Genomic DNA, 19,975 nt, shown 5'->3' with positions numbered 1-19,975 from the left:
CTTTCCAATGTATTTACAGGAGGCATCCTTCACTTTGAACATAATGGGAGTCCATGACCCAGACAAAGGTAGTAAATTGTAATGTTAGGAACTTACTATTCAGATATCTGATTAAAATTGGAGGGAACAGGCTACAATTATTCAGCACCTTCATTTTTCACATATGCTAATTTAACTGTCCTGTGTTCCTTTGTTGACATGTTAAACATGTAGTAATAATAAGGTTGTACCAAGCATAATTATCACATTCTCTTGGCCTTAAAAATGCCTCAGCTGTAACTGAGCATGATAATGAAGATACAATAATAGATGCTGCTGCTGTCAATACTGTTTGCATCTGATAATTAGAAAAGACTAACAACTTATATGTTGAATGCTGTGTGAACAGCAGGACAAGCTGGGAAGCTAAGGCCATTGTAAAATATTTTGGATTGGATTTCTACAGAACACTAAAATAAGGTAGGTGTGGTTATTTAAATCAGAAAGAGGAATGCAGCAACACACCATACCTAAAAATACCCTTATAAAACCCATATATATGGCATCTTTCTAGCCAGCTTTTAAGATTAATTGCATTACAATTCTCTTTAATGAATGTTTCTTAATTCAAGCATTTCTGATGAGACAAAAAAGTACATGGGGAAAACTTGAGAGCTTTTTCCAAAAAAAGAGCACATGAAGCTACCTGGGATTGTAGTACTTTCACAATTAAAGGTATATAAACCCTACTCTTGATTAAGCCCTTTTAAATTTGTTTTTGATGTGAAGTGTGTTCAAAACTGGTTTTGCTACTTTGCAATTTCTTCTCTTCTGTTTCCATCCAAAGCTTTCTTCTTCTTGCCCCAGTAAGGCACCAGACAAGCATGAGCAAGGCATAAGCTCTCTTTTGCTATGGATGAATTTTTTTTTTTTTTTTGAGACTGCTTAGTTACCAAAGACTGGTGAATTTTGCCTGGGGTGATGTAGACTGGATGTAGGAGAAGCACTATCCTTCTACCCTTTCTTTTCAATCTTTTCTAGTATGACAGAACCATTAGGATCAGTACAGGCAGCCCCTGTCCTTTGACTTGAACTTCATAGTCTGGATAGAAAGTTTATTTTCAGTTAAGTAGTTCTTTGGAAATGGTCATATTGTTTGTTTATTTTGTACAGGGCAATACATATGCATTTTTGCTTTTTTGAGGGAGGAGGCTGGAAAGAAGCCAAATTCATTTAACCACAAGGTTCTTTATATATTTAGGAATCTGTTATGTTGTACAATTCCTGTGGTATTCTTAGGGTAGAGAAGCTTAAGATATCCTTTTCTTTCAGTAGCAGTGCTTCAAGAAAAGAGCCAGAAAATTTAAACTGAGTGTGGATCTCAAAATATTGAAGTCTTCTGTATCTCTTGTGTTTGCATCTCACTGTTTTATTTAGCACCATTACTTGCTCAATTGTTGTTGAGTATCAGTTGTGCCTTTTTGATTTAATATCATCCTACTAAAAAAACAAGACCCAAAAACCACTACACAGTGATTGATTATTTTCTATTCCTCTCTTCTACCCCTTTCAAACCAAATAATAAAAATTGTTTATGAATGTTATACATTCCAGTTTTGATTCCCTGAAAGCGAAAGGAAAAGTACAAAATAAGAAGCTGATCACATGGTAACTTATTTTGTAAAAGTGTACCTACAACTGGATCCCACATGTCATTTACTAATGACATCTTTTAAAACAATCTGAGCTACTCTAAAATTTGGATATATATTTTTCCAAGTTCCATGATTTATGCACTTGAATCTCACTAAAAATTTTTTTAATTTTGCATGATTGTGCAATTTTGATATCACATCCTATGCTCCTGCTAAGGATTAATTACAGCTGACCCTGGCTTTCTTTTCATTGGAATTTAATCCCTTTTTAAAAAGTATATAGAAAGACCTGAAACACTCCAAATCTGTATCTCCTCCCACTAATGATAAAACCATCAAAGACCTTTATAAGATTTTATTGTCTCCCATGAATATAGAACAGCTAGAGTTTGGGCACACCACATTTTCTGGAATTAAAAACTGTGTGTCATGTCAAAACTGGAGATTGCACTTTTGACTGATAGTTCTCACTATAGCTATCCAATGTTAGAAAATAATTGATCTATCATTCATACAGATTTTTTCAAATGTTTGCAACTTTCTTTTGCTGGCATTAAGTCACTTAGTTTAAATGTTGGCTTTCATCCCAAATTTTACTCATTCTAGAAAATCATGAATCCAAGCAGATGGATGAGGAGTTTGCTTGTGAAGCTAGTTGCCCTGACCTGTGTCAGAAACAGGAATCCTATAAATACACCTGGGAATCAAGAATTCTCATGTATCCAACTTGTTACTCTATCAAAAAGAAAAATGTTCTTTTCAGCTTCAGATATACAAATTTATTCAAATCTTCATATCTTCTTGTCATAAGGGTGGGATTTTTTTTTTTTGTTTTAGTCTCTAGGGAGATAAATAGTCATTCTACTTTTAATTATTAAATGCTAGGTGCTTTCAAACCTTGGGGAATATGGTAACACATCCACAAAATATGTGCTATGAAGCTACTGTCCTGAACTGACTTGTACCTTGTGCTGTTGCTTGAGTGCTTAAGGATGCTGAACACATTGGAATCAACTTGCAGATTTTTTTACCAGAATATGAAAACACTTGTTAGCCTACTCTGATTTACATATCTCTTTTCTTCAAGGTATTAATGTAAGAAATTTGGGGCTCTAGTGTCAAAATTCACAGCCATATAGTTCTATAATTGGTTTGAGTTTCCCTGTATGTATAACAAGCCTCAGAGAATGTTGTGTCTCACAGGCTGGCTGTACTGCAGCTTGCTCTTTTTAGTTTACAATACAGAGAGTTCAGAAATCTAAACTATGGTTACATTTTTCTATTATCAAATGGTCCTCAATTTCTTTTGTTGTTCTTACTTTTCTAGCCACAGTTCTAGCCAGTATTTTGGGCCTAATATAAACCACAAAAGATATCAGCATTGTTTGGAAGCTTATCTTCTGGTTTTGTGAAATCATATCATGACCAACATGATTTAAACATAGGCCATATATAACATATGCATTACATTAATGCAAGAGTAAGGAAAATTATCAAAAGTATTTCTTCTTTCACCTTTTCAGAATACTTTGTTGATGCTTTGGTGAAATCAATGTATCATGACAATTTAATTTCTTTGGTCACTTGATACTTCCTCAGAAATGTGGGAAAGAGCGCTTTTCAATAAAAGTTTGCAAAATGCAATTGGAGTTAATCCTCCCATGCACCAGTGACAGGAACTGAGAAAACACATATTTTAGTCCTGGTTGGAGGAGAAAATCTTCAAAGAAAAGGCAGGAAATAAAAGTTAGACCTTATTTGTCTTTTGCACACGGGAAAAGAATAATCTGTCGGTATAATATGGTTACATTCATATATCACACACCTTTTGGCTTTTGCTTCTCTCATCACTTCTAACATTAGACAGATGATAAACTAATAGCTTCTGCTATAAATATAACATCTGTTTTCTCTATAGGGGATATGAAGGAAAATATCAATGGACAAACATAGAATTAATAATCCTTTTGAATAAAACCCTGATTTAAGCTTAAGTGATGTTTGCTTTCTGCTGTGCAAATTGAGAGGCAATTCTCTGCTGCGTTCTGCATAACCTGCTAATTTCTATTTTGTTTCTCATCTAACCGAGGGTGGAATGTGCTTTGCATGCTTAATGGTATTAAATATTTTGTCTGCCTGGTAGGAACAGAGTTTACTATCTAGCCATTACAGGGAAAGTTGTAGTTTTCTGATAAGGCCTCCAGAAGGGAATCTGCAGCTTATGCTCTGAGTTAACTTTCGCGCAAGACTTTTGTTAAGCAACTTAACAAATATGTGGGTAGGTTGATAGCCACATTACAGATAATAAAATATTCTGAATGTAACTTTTTAAAAATTAATTTATATACATTGTAAACACTAAAACATCTATCTTTCTGTACCTATGATACATTGGATTGAGAATTAATGTTTAGCTTTCTGTGGGAGTGCTTTTATTGTTGAAGTGTCCAGCAATTTTAAATTCACTGTTTGCTTTGGTCTTGCTTAAATTAGATAAAGCGTAGAATAACATCTCTAAATTCAGATCAATTATGTTGATAAAGAGCTGCTAAAAGTAAAAAGACCATTATAATAAATAAGACTTTGAGGGGGAAAAAGAGCATATTTTGGTTTTGCTAAAGATAAAAGCTTAATTTTAGAGATGGAAACTTGCTAAAGCAATGATGAAAGGTAAAGCTGTTTGAAAAAGTATTTAGAAAATTAGCTGTTACCCACTAGTGCCTTATCCCTAAGTTCTGAAAAACAAACAAATAAAAAAAGGAACAACAAAAAAACAAACAAACCCAAAACACGCACAAAAACAAACAACTCCCCCAAGAAAACCCAAAAAAATAACTGAGCTTCCACCCCTGCCCATAAATAAAAGACACTAGTTGACATAAAATTTACTGAGGAGAAACATAGGCTAGGTAATTAATGAAATTATTCTAATTTAAATGAGATTTAATGAAATAAATTGTGATGATTTTATTCTTTTTCTTTTTCTTGATCTTTATCCTCATTGTTGTGGGCCCTTCCACCTGCAACTCCAAAACTTCAGTGACCTGACTCCTGATTTCTTCACACTTAACTCAGACACCAGTCTGTGAAAAATCACTTGTACCTATAAAGGCACCTAAGCTGGAGCTTTGTTTGCTGTAAACATTCTTCAAAATTCTCTGTTATTTTCAGTAGTGAAAAGGTGAAGAACTATATTTGCATGCCAGAAGGTTAATAACTGAAGAGGCATCTGAGGGTTGGGTATGCAAAAATATGTAAATATTCATGAGTTTTACTTTGCATAGAGTTGATAGTCTACTATTGCCTATGCACTAAAGACAATTTAATGACAGCCCAAGCATCCAACCAGACTGACTGACTTTCAATTATTCCAGGTGCCACTGACGCTGGTAGTGGAAATTTTTCAAATGAGCAAAAAATATGCAGGTTTCCCATACAACTCTGAGTTTCACAGGGTACAAAACAGTTTACAAACATGTTCATAAAAGGCACAAGGGCGGAAACATTTGATGAATTCCTAATGGACTGTGGACTCTAAAGTAGGCCAGAGACAATCCAGGTGTGCTGTTACTTTAGAGTGATGTAAAAATTTCTGCTGTCCACTCTCTTCCAACAATAAAAAAAATCCAACCCTAAATCAAACCACAACTTGCAGCCAGAACCGGCTGCCTAAGTAGTCTTACTGTAGGTAAGAAAGAACATAGTTTTCTAAATTTATTTAAAACTGAATTTTACTAAATGATAAAATAATATATACATTTAACTTTGATGTGCCTTGTTCTTTCTGAATGTAAAATACTAAATAAAATATGCATTTTGGTAAATGAAGGATTTAAAATTATAATTTTCTGAAAAATTGAATTTGGCAAGTTTTTGATACTCTTTTCTATTTTTTCCTTTCTGAGAAGTTGAAATTTTTATAACTTTTAATTTCAGGAGGCTGCTTTGTATACATTTATACTTACAGTGATTCAGATCACTGTAAGTATTTTCAGATATCCATAATGAATAATTTAATTAAAACAAATTAAAAAACAAATCCTAATATCTCTGGGTAAGTTGTAAGTCACAGTAAATAATGATGTTAGCTTTAACCCTTTTCTCACTTTCAGTGGTTAAAGACAGAAGCTTGGAGAGTGCTGTAGTTTATCCATGTAGCAATCCATCCAGAAATGTCTCATAATAGTCATACAGTACATTGCATAATGATGCAATTCTTATGATATGTTTACTTCTGATATTTCCCAGGGACATTTAAAAATATTTATTAAAAATTCCTCTAACCAAGAAAGTTTTGTTACTTATTAATAGTCCAGGCCTTGTGGAATACGATAGTAGTTTGTAGTACTCAAAATTTGTAGCCATACCATGACCTTTCAGATTTATAAGTCATTGGCTACTCTAAAAACTGATCAATAGGTATCATAAATTAAGTTCAGGTAAAAAGATACTTTGGATACTTTGGAAGATCTTGTAAAGTTCTGTCTGTCTGTGGGCATCCACATGTAGTTTTAGAAATGGCCCTGGTGATGCTCAAAGATTAATTCCTGATTCAGAACCAGGAAAAAGAAGCAGGTCATATTTCGTGTCCATTGCTCTGAGCAAAGTAAGCACCATAAAAAAGCATTACCAGACACTTGTTCCTTTCCTTACAGAGCTCTAAAGAAAGGCTTGATATAAACTTCAAAACATGTAACCTTAATGTTTAAGATTTGTGTGTGAAGACCACTAAATTAATATAATTTGTGAGTTCACCTTGGAGTGGGAAAAAGAGCTGCTGCATTTTCCTCCTTTCCAGCAGCAACTAACCTTTTGAAGTAACAATGGATTATCTCTATTGATGGTATACAACTTGAAGAGGAATATGAAATATCCCAGGCGATCAATATGCGCTGCTCTAATCTTTTTGATTACAGCTGAGCTTGAGCAATTCTTGCAGAAAAGCTTCAGTGATATTTGGGCTCATTTGCTCATGAAGTTGAATGAGAATTTGACTCTCAAACAGTCATAAAGGGTGTTGTCTGAAATGTCAGTCATGTGGAGAATCTGCCAGCTTCTGCAATATGAAAAATTAGTGGGACAGAAGAGGGTAAAAAATTAAGCTTCTACTCCAGCAACCATTTAGTATACATATAAAGAGGCCCAAGAAATTTGGGGAGGAGTAAAGTTAGCTTGTTATCCTATAAAAGATAAAAAGAAAGTAGCAGAATATGGTAGGTTTTCTTTAAACTCTATTCCAAGCCAAGAAAACACAATAAAACATGCAAAAGGCAGAAAGTTTTTCGTTTGAAAAACCCCAAATGTATCAAAGCCTGGTATGTTTGAAAAATACACCTGACAGGCAAGTATTTTCTTTCCCCATGAGAGAAGGTTGTATTTTAAAAACTCTTCACTGATTTCTTTCTGACTTAAGTACTTGAGAGCATGAAGTATATCCTACCTGGCTCTTTTCAGCAATCACCTGCGTTCCTGTCACACATGATCTGAAGTTTGGATAGAGGAATATCATACAGGGCAGCAGGGTTGTGAGACAGGGTGAAGACTGAAATTAAACTTGTGGCAGCCTGTGCTCAGTAGCACCTGCTTCTAAGTTTGGTTTTTAAAGGGGTTGCCATTGATGATGAGCTGCTTTGAAGCACCTCCTGCTTTTTGGCTTGCATAACTTTAAAAGTTCATTTGAAGCAGTGCATAAAATATTCTAGAAGCTTGTGCTTATTTATTCCTACTCTTTGGGGAGACACAGGCTTGTGAATTTAACTTGGTATATTCTAGCATTCGTTTTGGATTATAAAACCTACCTGTGCTATATGGAAAGTGAGGCTGTCTCAGCATAATAAGACACTGCAATCCAAACCAGCCACATTAATATTCACATTGGTTGTCACTGGAGACATGCCAGTCCCCATATGTACTTACCCATGTTTCAGGGTGTCCTTGCAATCTCATGGCTACTTTTCAGAAGTGCTTGGTGGCTTATTCTTCCTCCTCAGTACACTACAGTGAAATTATGTATTCAAATTGGAGGAGAAAAATGTGTTTAGGCTAACTAGCATTTAGCATACAGTACAAATTAAGCCCAGATGATATGATTCTCTCCCTTGCTCCCTAACATTTATCTTGGAATTCATATTTAAAGCATTACAAGATTGAAATTTTTTATAACCATTTTTCCCCCCTACGCTTGACAGGCATTCTTGTATAATTAGTGAATTGGATATACTGGTAATAGTTCGGATTTTGTGATTTGTATCATAAATTTTCTGTCTGTCTAGGGTAAAGAAAGCTGATTAGGACTTTTAGTTAGAGAGTTGGGGCTTTGGATATTTCTTGGCTATGATATTTTTTTCAGTGCTGATACAGATCAAGTCATCTCTTTAATCTTCTGCTAGCTATTTATTATGGTTATTTTTAATTCAGAACACAATACTGACATTACAGTCATTTGCCTTTTTGAATTTCAGTTGTTCAGCTTTTAAGTTCTTCATTTCTGACATAGACATATGGAGCTTTTTTTAGTAAAGTTTTTGTTGGTGGCATGTTTATGTCTTAGATCTATCCTTCAGCAAAATTGTTGTCTTAGATTATAATTTTATAGGAAATCTTGACTGAAGATTTTAAAGCAGGAGAGATGAATTATGGATTTGGTATTTATTTAAAGGTGCGTTCCTCAGTGCACATTGGACCACATGATGTAAAAGCCTTTCTTATTCAAAAGCATGCTTGGTAAATCACCATCACTTATTTCTGATGAGTTATGGTTATCAGTATCCAAATACTTTTCATTTTTAGAATGACTGTACACATCACACCTTTTTACTTTGCTGACAGATTCTTGGCAAGGGCTTCTGGGAGACCCTTTGATGCAGTTCCAGATTATTCATAAAAACTACCTGTAACTATAAATGTATATTTTTCCCATTTCTTAGTATTTTTAGATAGTTTGTATGCATTCTAACCTACTGCTAGATACAAATGTCAAGAAGACACAGATGAACTGCAGAATGTTTTTTTTCATCTACTTAGACTACTTTTATAAGATATGTCAGCAGCTTTACAGGTGAACTGTTTATTGATCAGAAGGCATTTGAACAGACTTCTATGAAGTGAAGCATCAAAGTATTTTACTCTGCTGTGCCCATCAACAATCATTGAAGTGACTGGTATAGTGAGGATAAACTTTAATAACTTATGGGGGTTGATAAGAGAGTTTGTGTGTATATGGACTGCTTTGTGCTGCAGTCAACAGCTGTCCCTTCAAATAATGAGGTCCCTATTCTCCTGGTAGTTCATAGCCTAGTAAGTGGGAATTAAAGCAATTGCAGACAAAATAGAAGATGAGCTTTTTTAGTTTATCCAGCATGATAGTTAGGATATAAAAATAAGCTAGAAATAGACTGTAAAACAGGAAAGAATGGGTAGATATATTTTCCTTGTTTTGTTGAGTGTGAACACTAGAAATATGAGAGGCTGCAGCTGATAAGACAAGAGATCCATCTCATCTGCTATTTGGTTTCCAATAGCCAGGTGCCTGAGAAAACATGTAACAATAGAGCAAGTGCACAGCACACTTTTGTTTCAATGAGCTTTAAGTCTTGAGGAATATGAAAATTGGGGATTGAAGATGCTTTGCATTTGTGTTTAATGACATTAAGTGGCCTTGATCCATTGATCTAATTATTAGAATCTTAAGAAGACTTGATTTGATAGACATATACTTGTTATATCTCTCTGAATAAGGAAGTCAGAGTAACAAATGTCATCATTCTTATGACAAAGTTATCAGTTCTCTTGATCTAAATGCAGTAGAGTGGAGTGGAAGTGTCTTTTTGCTTCAGAAAGTTAACATTTAAATGGACCTAAGCTGCCTTGGCTGTTAATATATCACTGAGACAAATGGTATGGAGGAGAGTTTATTCCTTTGTTGCTGCGATGCTGGCAGGAGAGTGTGCTCTGTAATTGATTAACAGGGCACAGTGCATTGACTTATATGGGGAAGGCTATTATATCTCAGTAACAGGAAGGTATATATGATTCTGGTAAGTAAAAATTGAATTCTGCAGGAAGTTACTAAAACTGCTGGAAGAACAAAAGGTTCCTAAGGTTGGTTTTTCGTATTCTGAAATAACAGTACTTCGTATTCTGGAAGTTTAAATAGTGCAATATATTTAGTGAAACTTTCCTAAGGGCTAGAAATATTAGTTTATGTAAGCAGTCTTTTGACTTTTATTCTGTTGGACCTAAAGTCAGGAGTTAATGAAAAGATGTAATAACTTTTTTAAGTCTATTAATCTGAAATATGGCCCTTTCCTGTAATTCATATGCATTTATGGTGAATTTCTCATATTTTAAATCCTAAATGAGCAGGAAGATTGGGAGGTTTGGTATTTTTAAAAAAATGAGAAAGTGACACTTTTTTTCTCTTTACTTGGTTTGTCAAAATAGACATAGGAGAGGATTACAGTTCTAAACAATGAAGGCAAATGATGTCAACTCAGGGTTTTTTCCTAGCCCCCACCACAGTATTGATGATTCCAATTAAATTAAGAAATCGGGGCTCGGAGGGCTGAGGCTCAGATTAAATACTTCAGAACCACAAATACATCACATGAAGCATATTCATGACTGTCTGCAAAAATTGTGACTATAGAGAGGGACGCCCCCTGTGGGATTTTTTTTTTACTAAGTCAAGCTTCTCTGTCTTATTCTTTTGAATCCAAGAGTATGAATTAGTGAAACAGAAATAAGGCAGACTATTACTGATTTAGAAACTAATATTAATTCCAAATAAATTTTCCATATTTTCTTTTGCGAACCTTCAGTACTAGCCCAAATATAACAGCTGTCAAATTAAAAGGAAGGAATTTTCTTAATAGCTATGGGAACCAGTAAAAGATCTGAAGTTCTGATGTGCTTCTATTGTTGGGAGAGGCTTTTTTCATCTGACATGTTTTTTCTGAGCCCAGTGTCAAAAATCTGTGTTTATTTCTGTTGCGGAAATGAAGAGTTTGCTCACATTTTTAAAATAACTTTTTAAAACTTTCTTTATGTTTTAAGATAAATCTTTTATTCCACATTTTCTTAGACTATAGTAATAAAGATGATACTTTCTTAGACTATAGTAACATAGTAGCCTCCCATTATATTAGTAATAAATCAAATTGCATAAATTGAACCCATTTTTTGTAACTAAGTTTTTACCATTCTACTATTTTTCAGGAAGATGCAGATTTTTCTTCCCACCCTAGTTTGAAGCTATGGGTGGCAGAAAATTGTATAAACCTAACAATTTACTTTGCAAAATATATTTAAAAACCCTCAGGAAACAGAACAAAGGTACATGTTCAATCTTAGCTTTCATTACTGATAAGAACATGGGGTTTTTTTCCTTAAGGGTAAATATCATGTAATATAAGCATATGAAAATTATATAAAAAGATTGTGTTATGTATTTTTAAAAACTTCTCATTGTGTGTTGTTCTGCTTTTAAATGTTTCATTCTATTTTTACCTAGACAACAGGATTAATGGCAAATGCCTTTAAGTCACTAGCTAGGTAGCACAGAAAATGAAGTGGCAGCACAAGCAGTTTGCAAGCTGAAAAGCTATTATGATCTACACAAAATAAACCAATAGATACAGAAATACTTCAGAAAAACTTTGTCAAGTAGTTCTGCATTTATATGATTATGGCACTTAGGACAAAAGCTGGTAGTTATGGCAATCTGCTGCTCACTCCTATTCTTAGCTCTAACCTTGTACCACTTAGACTGAAGTAAAAACACCCTGGCACCCAGGATCTGAAAACAGGTGTGTGCACAGCCCTGGTGTGCTGCTGCAGGGATGTGGTGTGAGGTGTACCCGGCTGCAGGCTTCTGACCAAATGTGCTGGTCTGCTGCAGCCAGAGCAAGCAGAGGAGGAAATCAATCTTTCTAGTTTGTGGTATAAACAATAATGTTTCAAACCATTTATCTTCCCTTGTCAAAATTCCATCATTAAATACTGTGGTAGTGAGCTTAAAAGTCATTTGAATTATTATTTAATTCAGTCCAAAGCAGCTGCCCTTTACTCTTGCTTGTGCTTGTGTGAATTTTTGTTTCCCTTAATGTTTGTAACTTGAAGATTTGTAAAGGACGCTTATTTTCTTTGTTAAATGTCAAAATACGGATTCATGAATTAATGTTCTTTTGTATTTCTGTACTTCAGTTTCTATTCCTGTGAAAGTAATTTTATTTTTTACTATGTGAGACTGTACATTTTAGGAGAATTACATTATATATTACTTGATTCACTCAAAATCCTTTTTTTTTTTCTCCTAAAGTTCTTTAGAAGGTAGAATTTATTTGGTCTCCATGTGTGATCCAGTCTGATCAAACTATTGGTTTTTAATTGTACCAAAACTAGGTGTTGAGGCTGAGCATTAAATATGCTGTTTATGCATATTTAGACCTAATGTAGAGCACCTATGGTGACCTAATGCTTTCTAGATACATAAATTGAGCGTATTTCCACTTACAGCAGAGACTGTGCTGCAGTCCATGTGTTTAAAAAGATAATTTAGGCTTACTGGTGTAGGCTAAGGCTCTTTTCAGTTTTACCTGTGATATAAAGGAGTAATTTAAGCTACATATTTTTCCCATCTGTAGAAATACCCACAACAAAACTCACAAAAGGCAGTACATTAATTAAGTATTTGAAAAATCCTAAGCCATTTTTCTTCATTCTAATTTATATAATGCAAAAGAAAGAGATTTGATTTACAGTTTTTTGCTCATTGGGAAGCCTAAGATACTGATTTTGGTTTTTTTTCATTTTAGATGCTAATACCAAGTTAATCTTCTTCATAGCAGGGTAAAATGGAAGTGAAGAACTCAAACGAATTTAGTGATTAGCTAGTATAGTGTTTTTTTCAGTTAATCTGTTGTATCTGATAATTTATAGGCATTAATTAATGTTCCCTAATTTATTTTCTTTTTTTTTTTTAATATCAGATTTATCAGCTCTTCTGTTACAGAAATGAAAATGTGTATCTTATTTACTTCTTAGAAAGCTGTCATAATAATACTTTTTTTTAGCACTAGCTTTTTGTGTCAGTTAAAACATCCCAGTTATATCAGGGTAGGCTATTTTGCTCAACCACTCTATCCCTAAGGGAGGGTGCTGGGTCATGGTTAGATATTACCATTACCTTATTTTATCAATGCTTGAAGCCTTTATTTTCTCATGTCAGAGTGTGTGTCTGTGGCTTTTTGTGGGTTTTCTTGTGGTTTTTGAGGTGAGTTTTTGTTTGTTGTGTTGGTTTGTGGTTGTAGAGGTTGTTTTGTTGAAAAGTTCTGACGTAGCTACATGCATTCCACATGTACAAAAATAACAAGGATTTGTTATCACCCAGAGGGAAAATAAAGGGCACATTGTCACTTAATACATATGAATAATTAAGAACATAAAGTGAATCTGTTTTCTTGTGTTTCAGAAAAGTGTGATGAACCACTGGTCTCAGCACTACCACATTCCTCCTTCAGCAGTTCATCATCCATGACAAGCAGCTATGTGCCAGGGTATGCCAAGTTAAACAAGCGAGGAGGTAAGGGACATTCTCAACCTCTATTTTTGGCTATTTCAAAAGGTGATGAATTATATTTTTAATGCAAAAATGTGTTTTATGTGGAATATTATTTCTTATTCTTGTTTGAACAGACTGTTTTTTATGAACTGAATTAATTTCTCTTTCATTTTATGGGACAGTAATTCCACTGCAAGGAAAGGGGCATTGCTAGTAATGTGTAGCAGCATGGGCACATGCCTGATGTCAGTGAAGTCATACAGTACCGCTGCATCATTGACTTCACATAAAGGGGTATACCTGTCTTTGTTGGCTACTTGCAAGGGTTTTTTTCTATCATCACAGGGACTTTGGCTTTTGCATGTATATCTGTAATACAATGAGTGCCTGTAACACTTTATTCAGACGTAACAAAGCTGCCTAAGACTTAGTGGTTGGAAGAATGAGTGCATAAATTTGATGGCCTACCTGGTTTAATGAAACTGAGGCACCATCCCCTGTCCACAAATAGTGCTTGTAGCACTGCCACCTCTGCCAGTTGTCTGGAGGCCAGCATGTAGGAAGGAATGATCTGGGTGTAATGTCAAGCCAGGAAGCTTAATCTATAAGTGGGGAAGAATATAAGGTGGGCCCAGGCATGATGGAGCCTATGATGTGGCTCAGGTAATACCTGGAGGCTGAAATGGGACCACCAGGCTCACTGGCAGGGTGAGTGGGTTCTCCACTGAGTAATGCAATTATGGCATTTTGGTACTCTCAGAGCTCTGACACTGTTCTTGGTTTACTGGTCTGCAACTTCTCTGCATATTTGTGATTTACACGTGTAGAATTATTGTTCTTTGATCTCTTTATTTCCTTCTTTGGTTTTTTTTTTGTTTGTTTGCTTTTCCGGTCTTGGTTTTTTTTTTCTTTGCTCTCTAAAATAAGCTTTAGCCAGGCCATTGAGTTACTTTCTTTTAATGACTAGTAATTGACATAGTGAGTTACTTATAGTCCTGCTTCCTCTAATGTCAGCCTGTGCCTGTACATTTAATACCACTGCTGTCATCCCACGGTTTTGGTCCTCTACCCTACATTTTTATAAAATACCAGTTTATCCTCTGCAGAAAAGGGATTATAGAAATATATTAAAATTGTTATACTGGTAAACCGTAGCCCATGCAATCACACAGCTAAGTTAAATGTAAAACAGATCAGGTTATGTTATTGGTTGTTAAAAAATTGGTATTGCAAGAGAGCTAAACAGAAGCCAAAGATTAGCTTAGAGAAAATATGACTGATGAGCTCTAGTGCTACAGGCCTGCAGATCTGATGCAAAGCCTGTGGCCAGACAGGAGCATTGGCAATTTCTTTGGTTTTAGGCCTGCAGACCAGTAGATAACACGGTTTGTTGCTTCTGAATGAGAATAGATGTTGTTTTATGCTGGTCACAGGCATTTATTTCAGTGCTTCATGTATTTTGTTATAGGCCTTTTGTAGCTCTCAGGATTTCTGTGGCAGTGTGTTTGGATGTGTGTTTTAGTAGGCTGTCAGGTCCCTTCAGTTTTGTCTTTAAATATTCATCAAATGAAAGGAGAGGTGCTTCAATTCTAAAACACTGCCCATTGTTTAAGTTGAATTCTGTTGAATGACTATAGTTATGTCCATTTCTGTTCTATTCCCTGTTCTAAGTTTTAAAAAAGGCCACTAGAACCACTTTAATAAAATACAACTTAGCATCAGCTTTGCTGGGAGGATCTTCCTTTGGTTTTAGATGAGTATTTCTCATTTTAGTTTACAAGACTACTTATTCTGTTCTAAGTGAAAGGCAGATTGATATTTGGAATTTAATTTTTTATTCTAATTATATTTACCTTTCCCTTTCTTACACTTATGATCATTACAGTGCAGTTTCTTTTTATGACATTTTTTTACCAATATGGATCAGTGTTGTCATTAATCAAACACTGGCTTTATTTCCTCATTGAAAATTTACTTGCATCTCTTTGTTAAATAGCATTTTCATCTCTTTGTTTAAATAGGAGCTTTGCTAGATTGCTATTATCCATCTCTTACTATCTGTGAAGCATAGCAAAAAATACTTTTCGAAACCGAGGCTCTATGTACATGAACAAATATCTTTTTTCTAATCCTAGTGGCAGTAAAAGTACTGCAGAATTCAAGAGTGTGTTTAACACAGGAACTTGTCTGTCTGTGTTTATGCTTCTGCAAGTGATGGAAAATAGCTCAGTTTTAATACTGAGCTATTTTACAACTTCACGGAATTACAGATATTGCTAATCAAACAAGTAATAAGGGAATCCAATTTTTTTTTTCTCTCCAAGGAGTCATTATCAGCTAATAGATTCCCAAATCAAATGTGCTATTTAAACCACACTGTGCTCAAGTCATTAAATGGAAAGAACTCCCCCTCCTCTAGCCCCAGACCCTTTAAATTAAAGAAATGCACATTTGAAAATTCTACTCTCCAACCCAATTATTTTTCTTTCCTGTTTTCATGGCACTTCACTCTAGACTGGCAAAACACTTTATTTAAATAGATAGAGTATTTTATTCCATTGATTAAAACACTGATTCCCTGAACAGTCACATCATGTTGTTAAGAAGGTTGGAGCTGTCACTATAGTTGTTGTGGTTCAGTTTCTTGCTATAAATGTTGCACTTGGAAGGATGCATGCCAAAAATAACAATATTTTCAGTAGTTTTTAGGAGGCTTCAAAAGCAGAAACATCCATGAATTTACTCTAATGTTTGATAACACTTTATTTACAAATCCTATAACTAGTGATTTAGGCAAATAGAACTAAGTCTTTGTGGAAATTGATCTGGAAAGTGCCAGGGTGTATATGTAGGGTGGGTTTCTGTGTCAGTTTGTGAAATATTTTGCATTTTCCACATCTGTCTGCTTTGACCTCTGTAAGCCTTCAATGACTTATGGGTTAGTATGTATACTTATTTCAAAGGAAATGCAGATTTGATGGTCAGAAATTTGATTAGAAACATTAACCGAATCAATTTACATGATGATTCTTCTTCTGCATTGTTGCTTTTTCCTGTTCTGAATGTTATTTCTTTTTAAGCAAGGAGAAGTATCCTATAATTTTTTTAGGTGGAGATGTCCCCCATCTCCACCTCAATTATTATTATTGGGTGGGGATGGAAAAGGTTATTTTCCATTATAGGAGAAATTGCTTATTGTAGAAACAAATATTTAGTGGTTACCTACGGGTCTGTCAGTGTCTTGCAAATTTGTACCAATACATATAAAAATTTCCATGTTTTCACAATTTCCATGTCAGTGAGTAAGAATCTTTGATTTATATAATCATTACAACTGTGATGGTTATCACAGTTGTAATAATTGGTCTTTATCACAAAGAGCCAAAAACTTGGGTGCACAATGAAAGTCTGCATTTTATACCAGCTCTCTCATTCATAGACCCCACAAAGTCTGTCTCATGGTCCCCTCATGGTCCCCTCCTTCTTCTGCCTTCTTGGACACTTTTAATCATAGCAGTTGATAAAAGCAACCAAAATACTTTCATTTTGTCATCATGGAAAGAAGTAGGAAAATTGTAGACAAATTTATTGCTTTTCTTTGTGAACAGCTATACTACTACTTATCGACAGATTTAACTAGAGTTAATACTGGACAAAGCAAGTGCTGCTGTTCCCATCAGGCCTGCAAAGACAAGGGGATGAAGATTTTTTGAAATTCAGCTGTGACAAAACTTCTGTGGAGACAGAAGGATGCAATGAATTTCGTAGTGAATGTAGGTTTGGCAAAGGTAGTGTGGTGGCTCATGAATTATGTTAAACTCTTATAAGCAAAGACTTGTACTTAAAAATTTAAACAGTACTGAATTAGCAACTGTTCAGGCAAAGCTGGATGTAGTCAGTTTCTATCATATTATCCTTTTGGTAGTAGGATAATATTTTGTTTTAAACAGCTAAGTCTTAGTGTTCTACTGTATCATAATGTTTAGGATATTTTTCATTTTAGTTTTAAATTTATCTGTGTGATGTTTAGTGCCAGTATAACCAAGGTACAGATTATTTTTGAAATGTCTGTAATTTATGTGAGGGGGAAAAGCACCACAGAAGAGGAGAAATGTTCATGGCTTTTCTGTTTTTTTGTGTCTGTCACTATCACTTTTATCTATATATATGCAAGCATTGTGAAATATTTAAATGTTATAAAATCCTAAAACTTTTTGCTTTGGATGGATTTCTTAAGAAAAATAATTTTGAGATTTCTGTCAATTATTAGCTCACCTCCTGTGTAAATCAAACAATTCCAAGTCTATTAAATGATTCAGTGTACAATTTGGAGAATATGGGGATGTGTTATCTTTGAAAAAATTAATTTTACTTTCTAAGATAAATATATGCCATTATGTCATTGACAGATCAAATTTTAACTGGAATCTATTTAGTAGACTATCTAAAAAGATTACTGTTCCTTCCATTTATGTCATACCTCTTCTCCCACTGAAGTAGCTAAAGTGGCATCAGAGAAAAGGAGAGCTTTCAATTGCTTAATTCTACAGCTTTTTAAAATCCATACTCAGTAACTTTTTCATATGTGATGTCAAGGTGATAAGGTCTAACTTCTTATGACCTGCCATCGATAGGATCAATGGACTGCATCACATCACGAGAAGGATTCTTAGCACACATTTGATATAATGAATATCAGTCTTCCTTTAAATGCTTCCCAAGCTATTGGACCTTATACTTCTCACTAGTACGAGAATTAATGCTGCCTATCATCCATCTCATACCATTTTAATTCAGAGAAGAAATTCTACATTATTTCAACATAATGCAATGTTACATAATATAATTGGAAGCTGCTTGAAACTGAGTAGAGTCTCAAAACTTCAGAAGTAATCCCAGCAGACAGTGAAATTATGAAGGTCATAATGAATTTCAGGATATGTGGAAATTATCTTTTGCACAGTGGAATAAAAAAGAGTAAATTTGGTACCCAGGGGTTCTGTTTTAAGTCAAATATTAGCAGGGAATCTGTTTTAAGTCCAGTATTAGAAGCAGCAATGAAATTGATAACGTGATATGAAAGGAAGTATCTGTAGAGCAATTGATGTTCAAAAAGCAGTCCTCCTAGCACCACTGTGTAATGTGTATCTAAGCTTTCAGGTTACCTTTCAGTCAGTGTGCTGACCTTGGCCTGTTATCAGAGTTATTAATGTGACTATAAAAAAGCATCAGAAATTTTAAGTGTTGGCATAGGTGTAATTGTGACAGGGTTCTTTTTTTTTTTTTTCTTTCCTCAGTGAAGTTTTAACTTCTGCCTTCTGTGTGGAAGATGCAAGAATTTATCTATAATGGGATATGATTATTTTATTGCCCAGACCATTTTCAGTAAGTCGGTCATATCTATGGCAATGGTTCTACTAAAAAAAAATAAAAAGTAAACTTTTTAGATCCTCATCTTTGAAGGATTCTAGGAACACCTAGCCTAGGCTCTTTTTACCTTCACTTTTAAAATCTCCAATACTAAAATGAATATCACTATTTCTCCAATTGTTTATTACTATTGTATAATGGGATATTAGAAGAATTTTATGTAGTTTTCCTTTCAGCAAAGTGTATATGGAAGAGTCAGTTACCATCAACCTGCATTGTGTGAGCAGTCTGGCCTTGTACCTTCACAGGACTTGCCAAGAATTTAGTTTGGGTATGAATATTAAAGCAAGGAGATGCTCCCTCTGAGCTAACATTTGTCCAAATAAACTGTTAACATGCACACTGCAGATCATCACCTTAAATACTGCAATCTCCTTGTGTTGACAAGGACACCTTTGAGCTGGTTAAGAATACCTGTACACAACACAACTCATTGTATTTTGACTAAAATCCTCTTAGGAAAAGGTTATGGATTTGCCAGTGGTTTGGAAGTTCACTATCCAGGTTACAGTATATATTGTCTTTTGTAAGTAGACAAGATCCTGAAAGTAATGAACAGAGTAGCATAAGAGAACTGTTAAAATCATGAGAGTAGTATAATCCACTTAGCTTTTGTATGCCTGTAAGAGAGGTCTTGCTGAGCTAAATCACCAAAATATGGTTGCCTTTTAAAAAGTAAATAAACTGTAGTTCTCTTTCTGTAAATATGTGCTTCAGATAAACACAAGTTTTGCAGTCCACTTCAATAAGTTTGCTAAAACCATCTCATGAACAGTGTAGATCAAATTAGGTTTTCAGAAGTCAGGACAAATTGATAGCCTTTATTTATTAAATATTTACTTATCCACTTAAAAAAATGGAAAGTTACTTATGGTTGAAAATGATATGGTTGAAAATGATATGGTTGAAAATGAAAAAAACCTCTACTGGTTCACTTATTAATAGACCCCAAAAAACATGTTTGTGCGTGACATAGCGTTATTTGTGCTGCACACAGTATAAACAGTATTTCTGAAATACTTTAGAGAGAATAAAGCAACTGATGCTTTTTATTGGTGGAATTCTCTGTGTTGTTTGAGGTTTCTTGGTTTTGTTTTTAAATTTCTTTAAAATTCATTTCAAGACATGGCTCCTTTAGGAGCTCCATTAGCTCTGAGAGTAAATGAAAACCTTTTCATTTTATTAACATGTCCTTTTGGCATTACCCATAATAAATATTTTGTGTAGCACTAACTTCCATCTCTGATTTTTTTTTCTTTTAAAATCCATGAAGAACTTGGGTTCAGCTCATTGTTTCCATCTTAAAAAAATGTAAACATTTCTGTCTTTATCTGCCTTACATCCTACCATA

General features: G+C 34.5%; 1 protein-coding gene across 2 annotated transcripts in view; it reads left to right on the top strand.

The window, feature by feature from the left end:
- The window catches only part of CNTNAP2 (contactin associated protein 2), a 1,027,622-nt gene that overhangs the window by 306,365 nt on the left and 701,282 nt on the right, over positions 1-19,975 (top strand). For both annotated transcript variants that reach the window (XM_072924024.1, NM_001193337.1), the window contains 1 exon segment: positions 13,105-13,215. In XM_072924024.1, coding sequence (XP_072780125.1) covers positions 13,105-13,215 — 111 coding nt within the window.

Source organism: Taeniopygia guttata, chromosome 2 (genome assembly GCF_048771995.1).
Source record: "Taeniopygia guttata chromosome 2, bTaeGut7.mat, whole genome shotgun sequence".
NCBI classification, from domain to species: Eukaryota; Metazoa; Chordata; class Aves; order Passeriformes; family Estrildidae; genus Taeniopygia; species Taeniopygia guttata.
The sequence above is the reverse complement of the archived record's forward strand: the minus strand, read 5'-3'. Positions and strand labels throughout refer to the sequence as shown.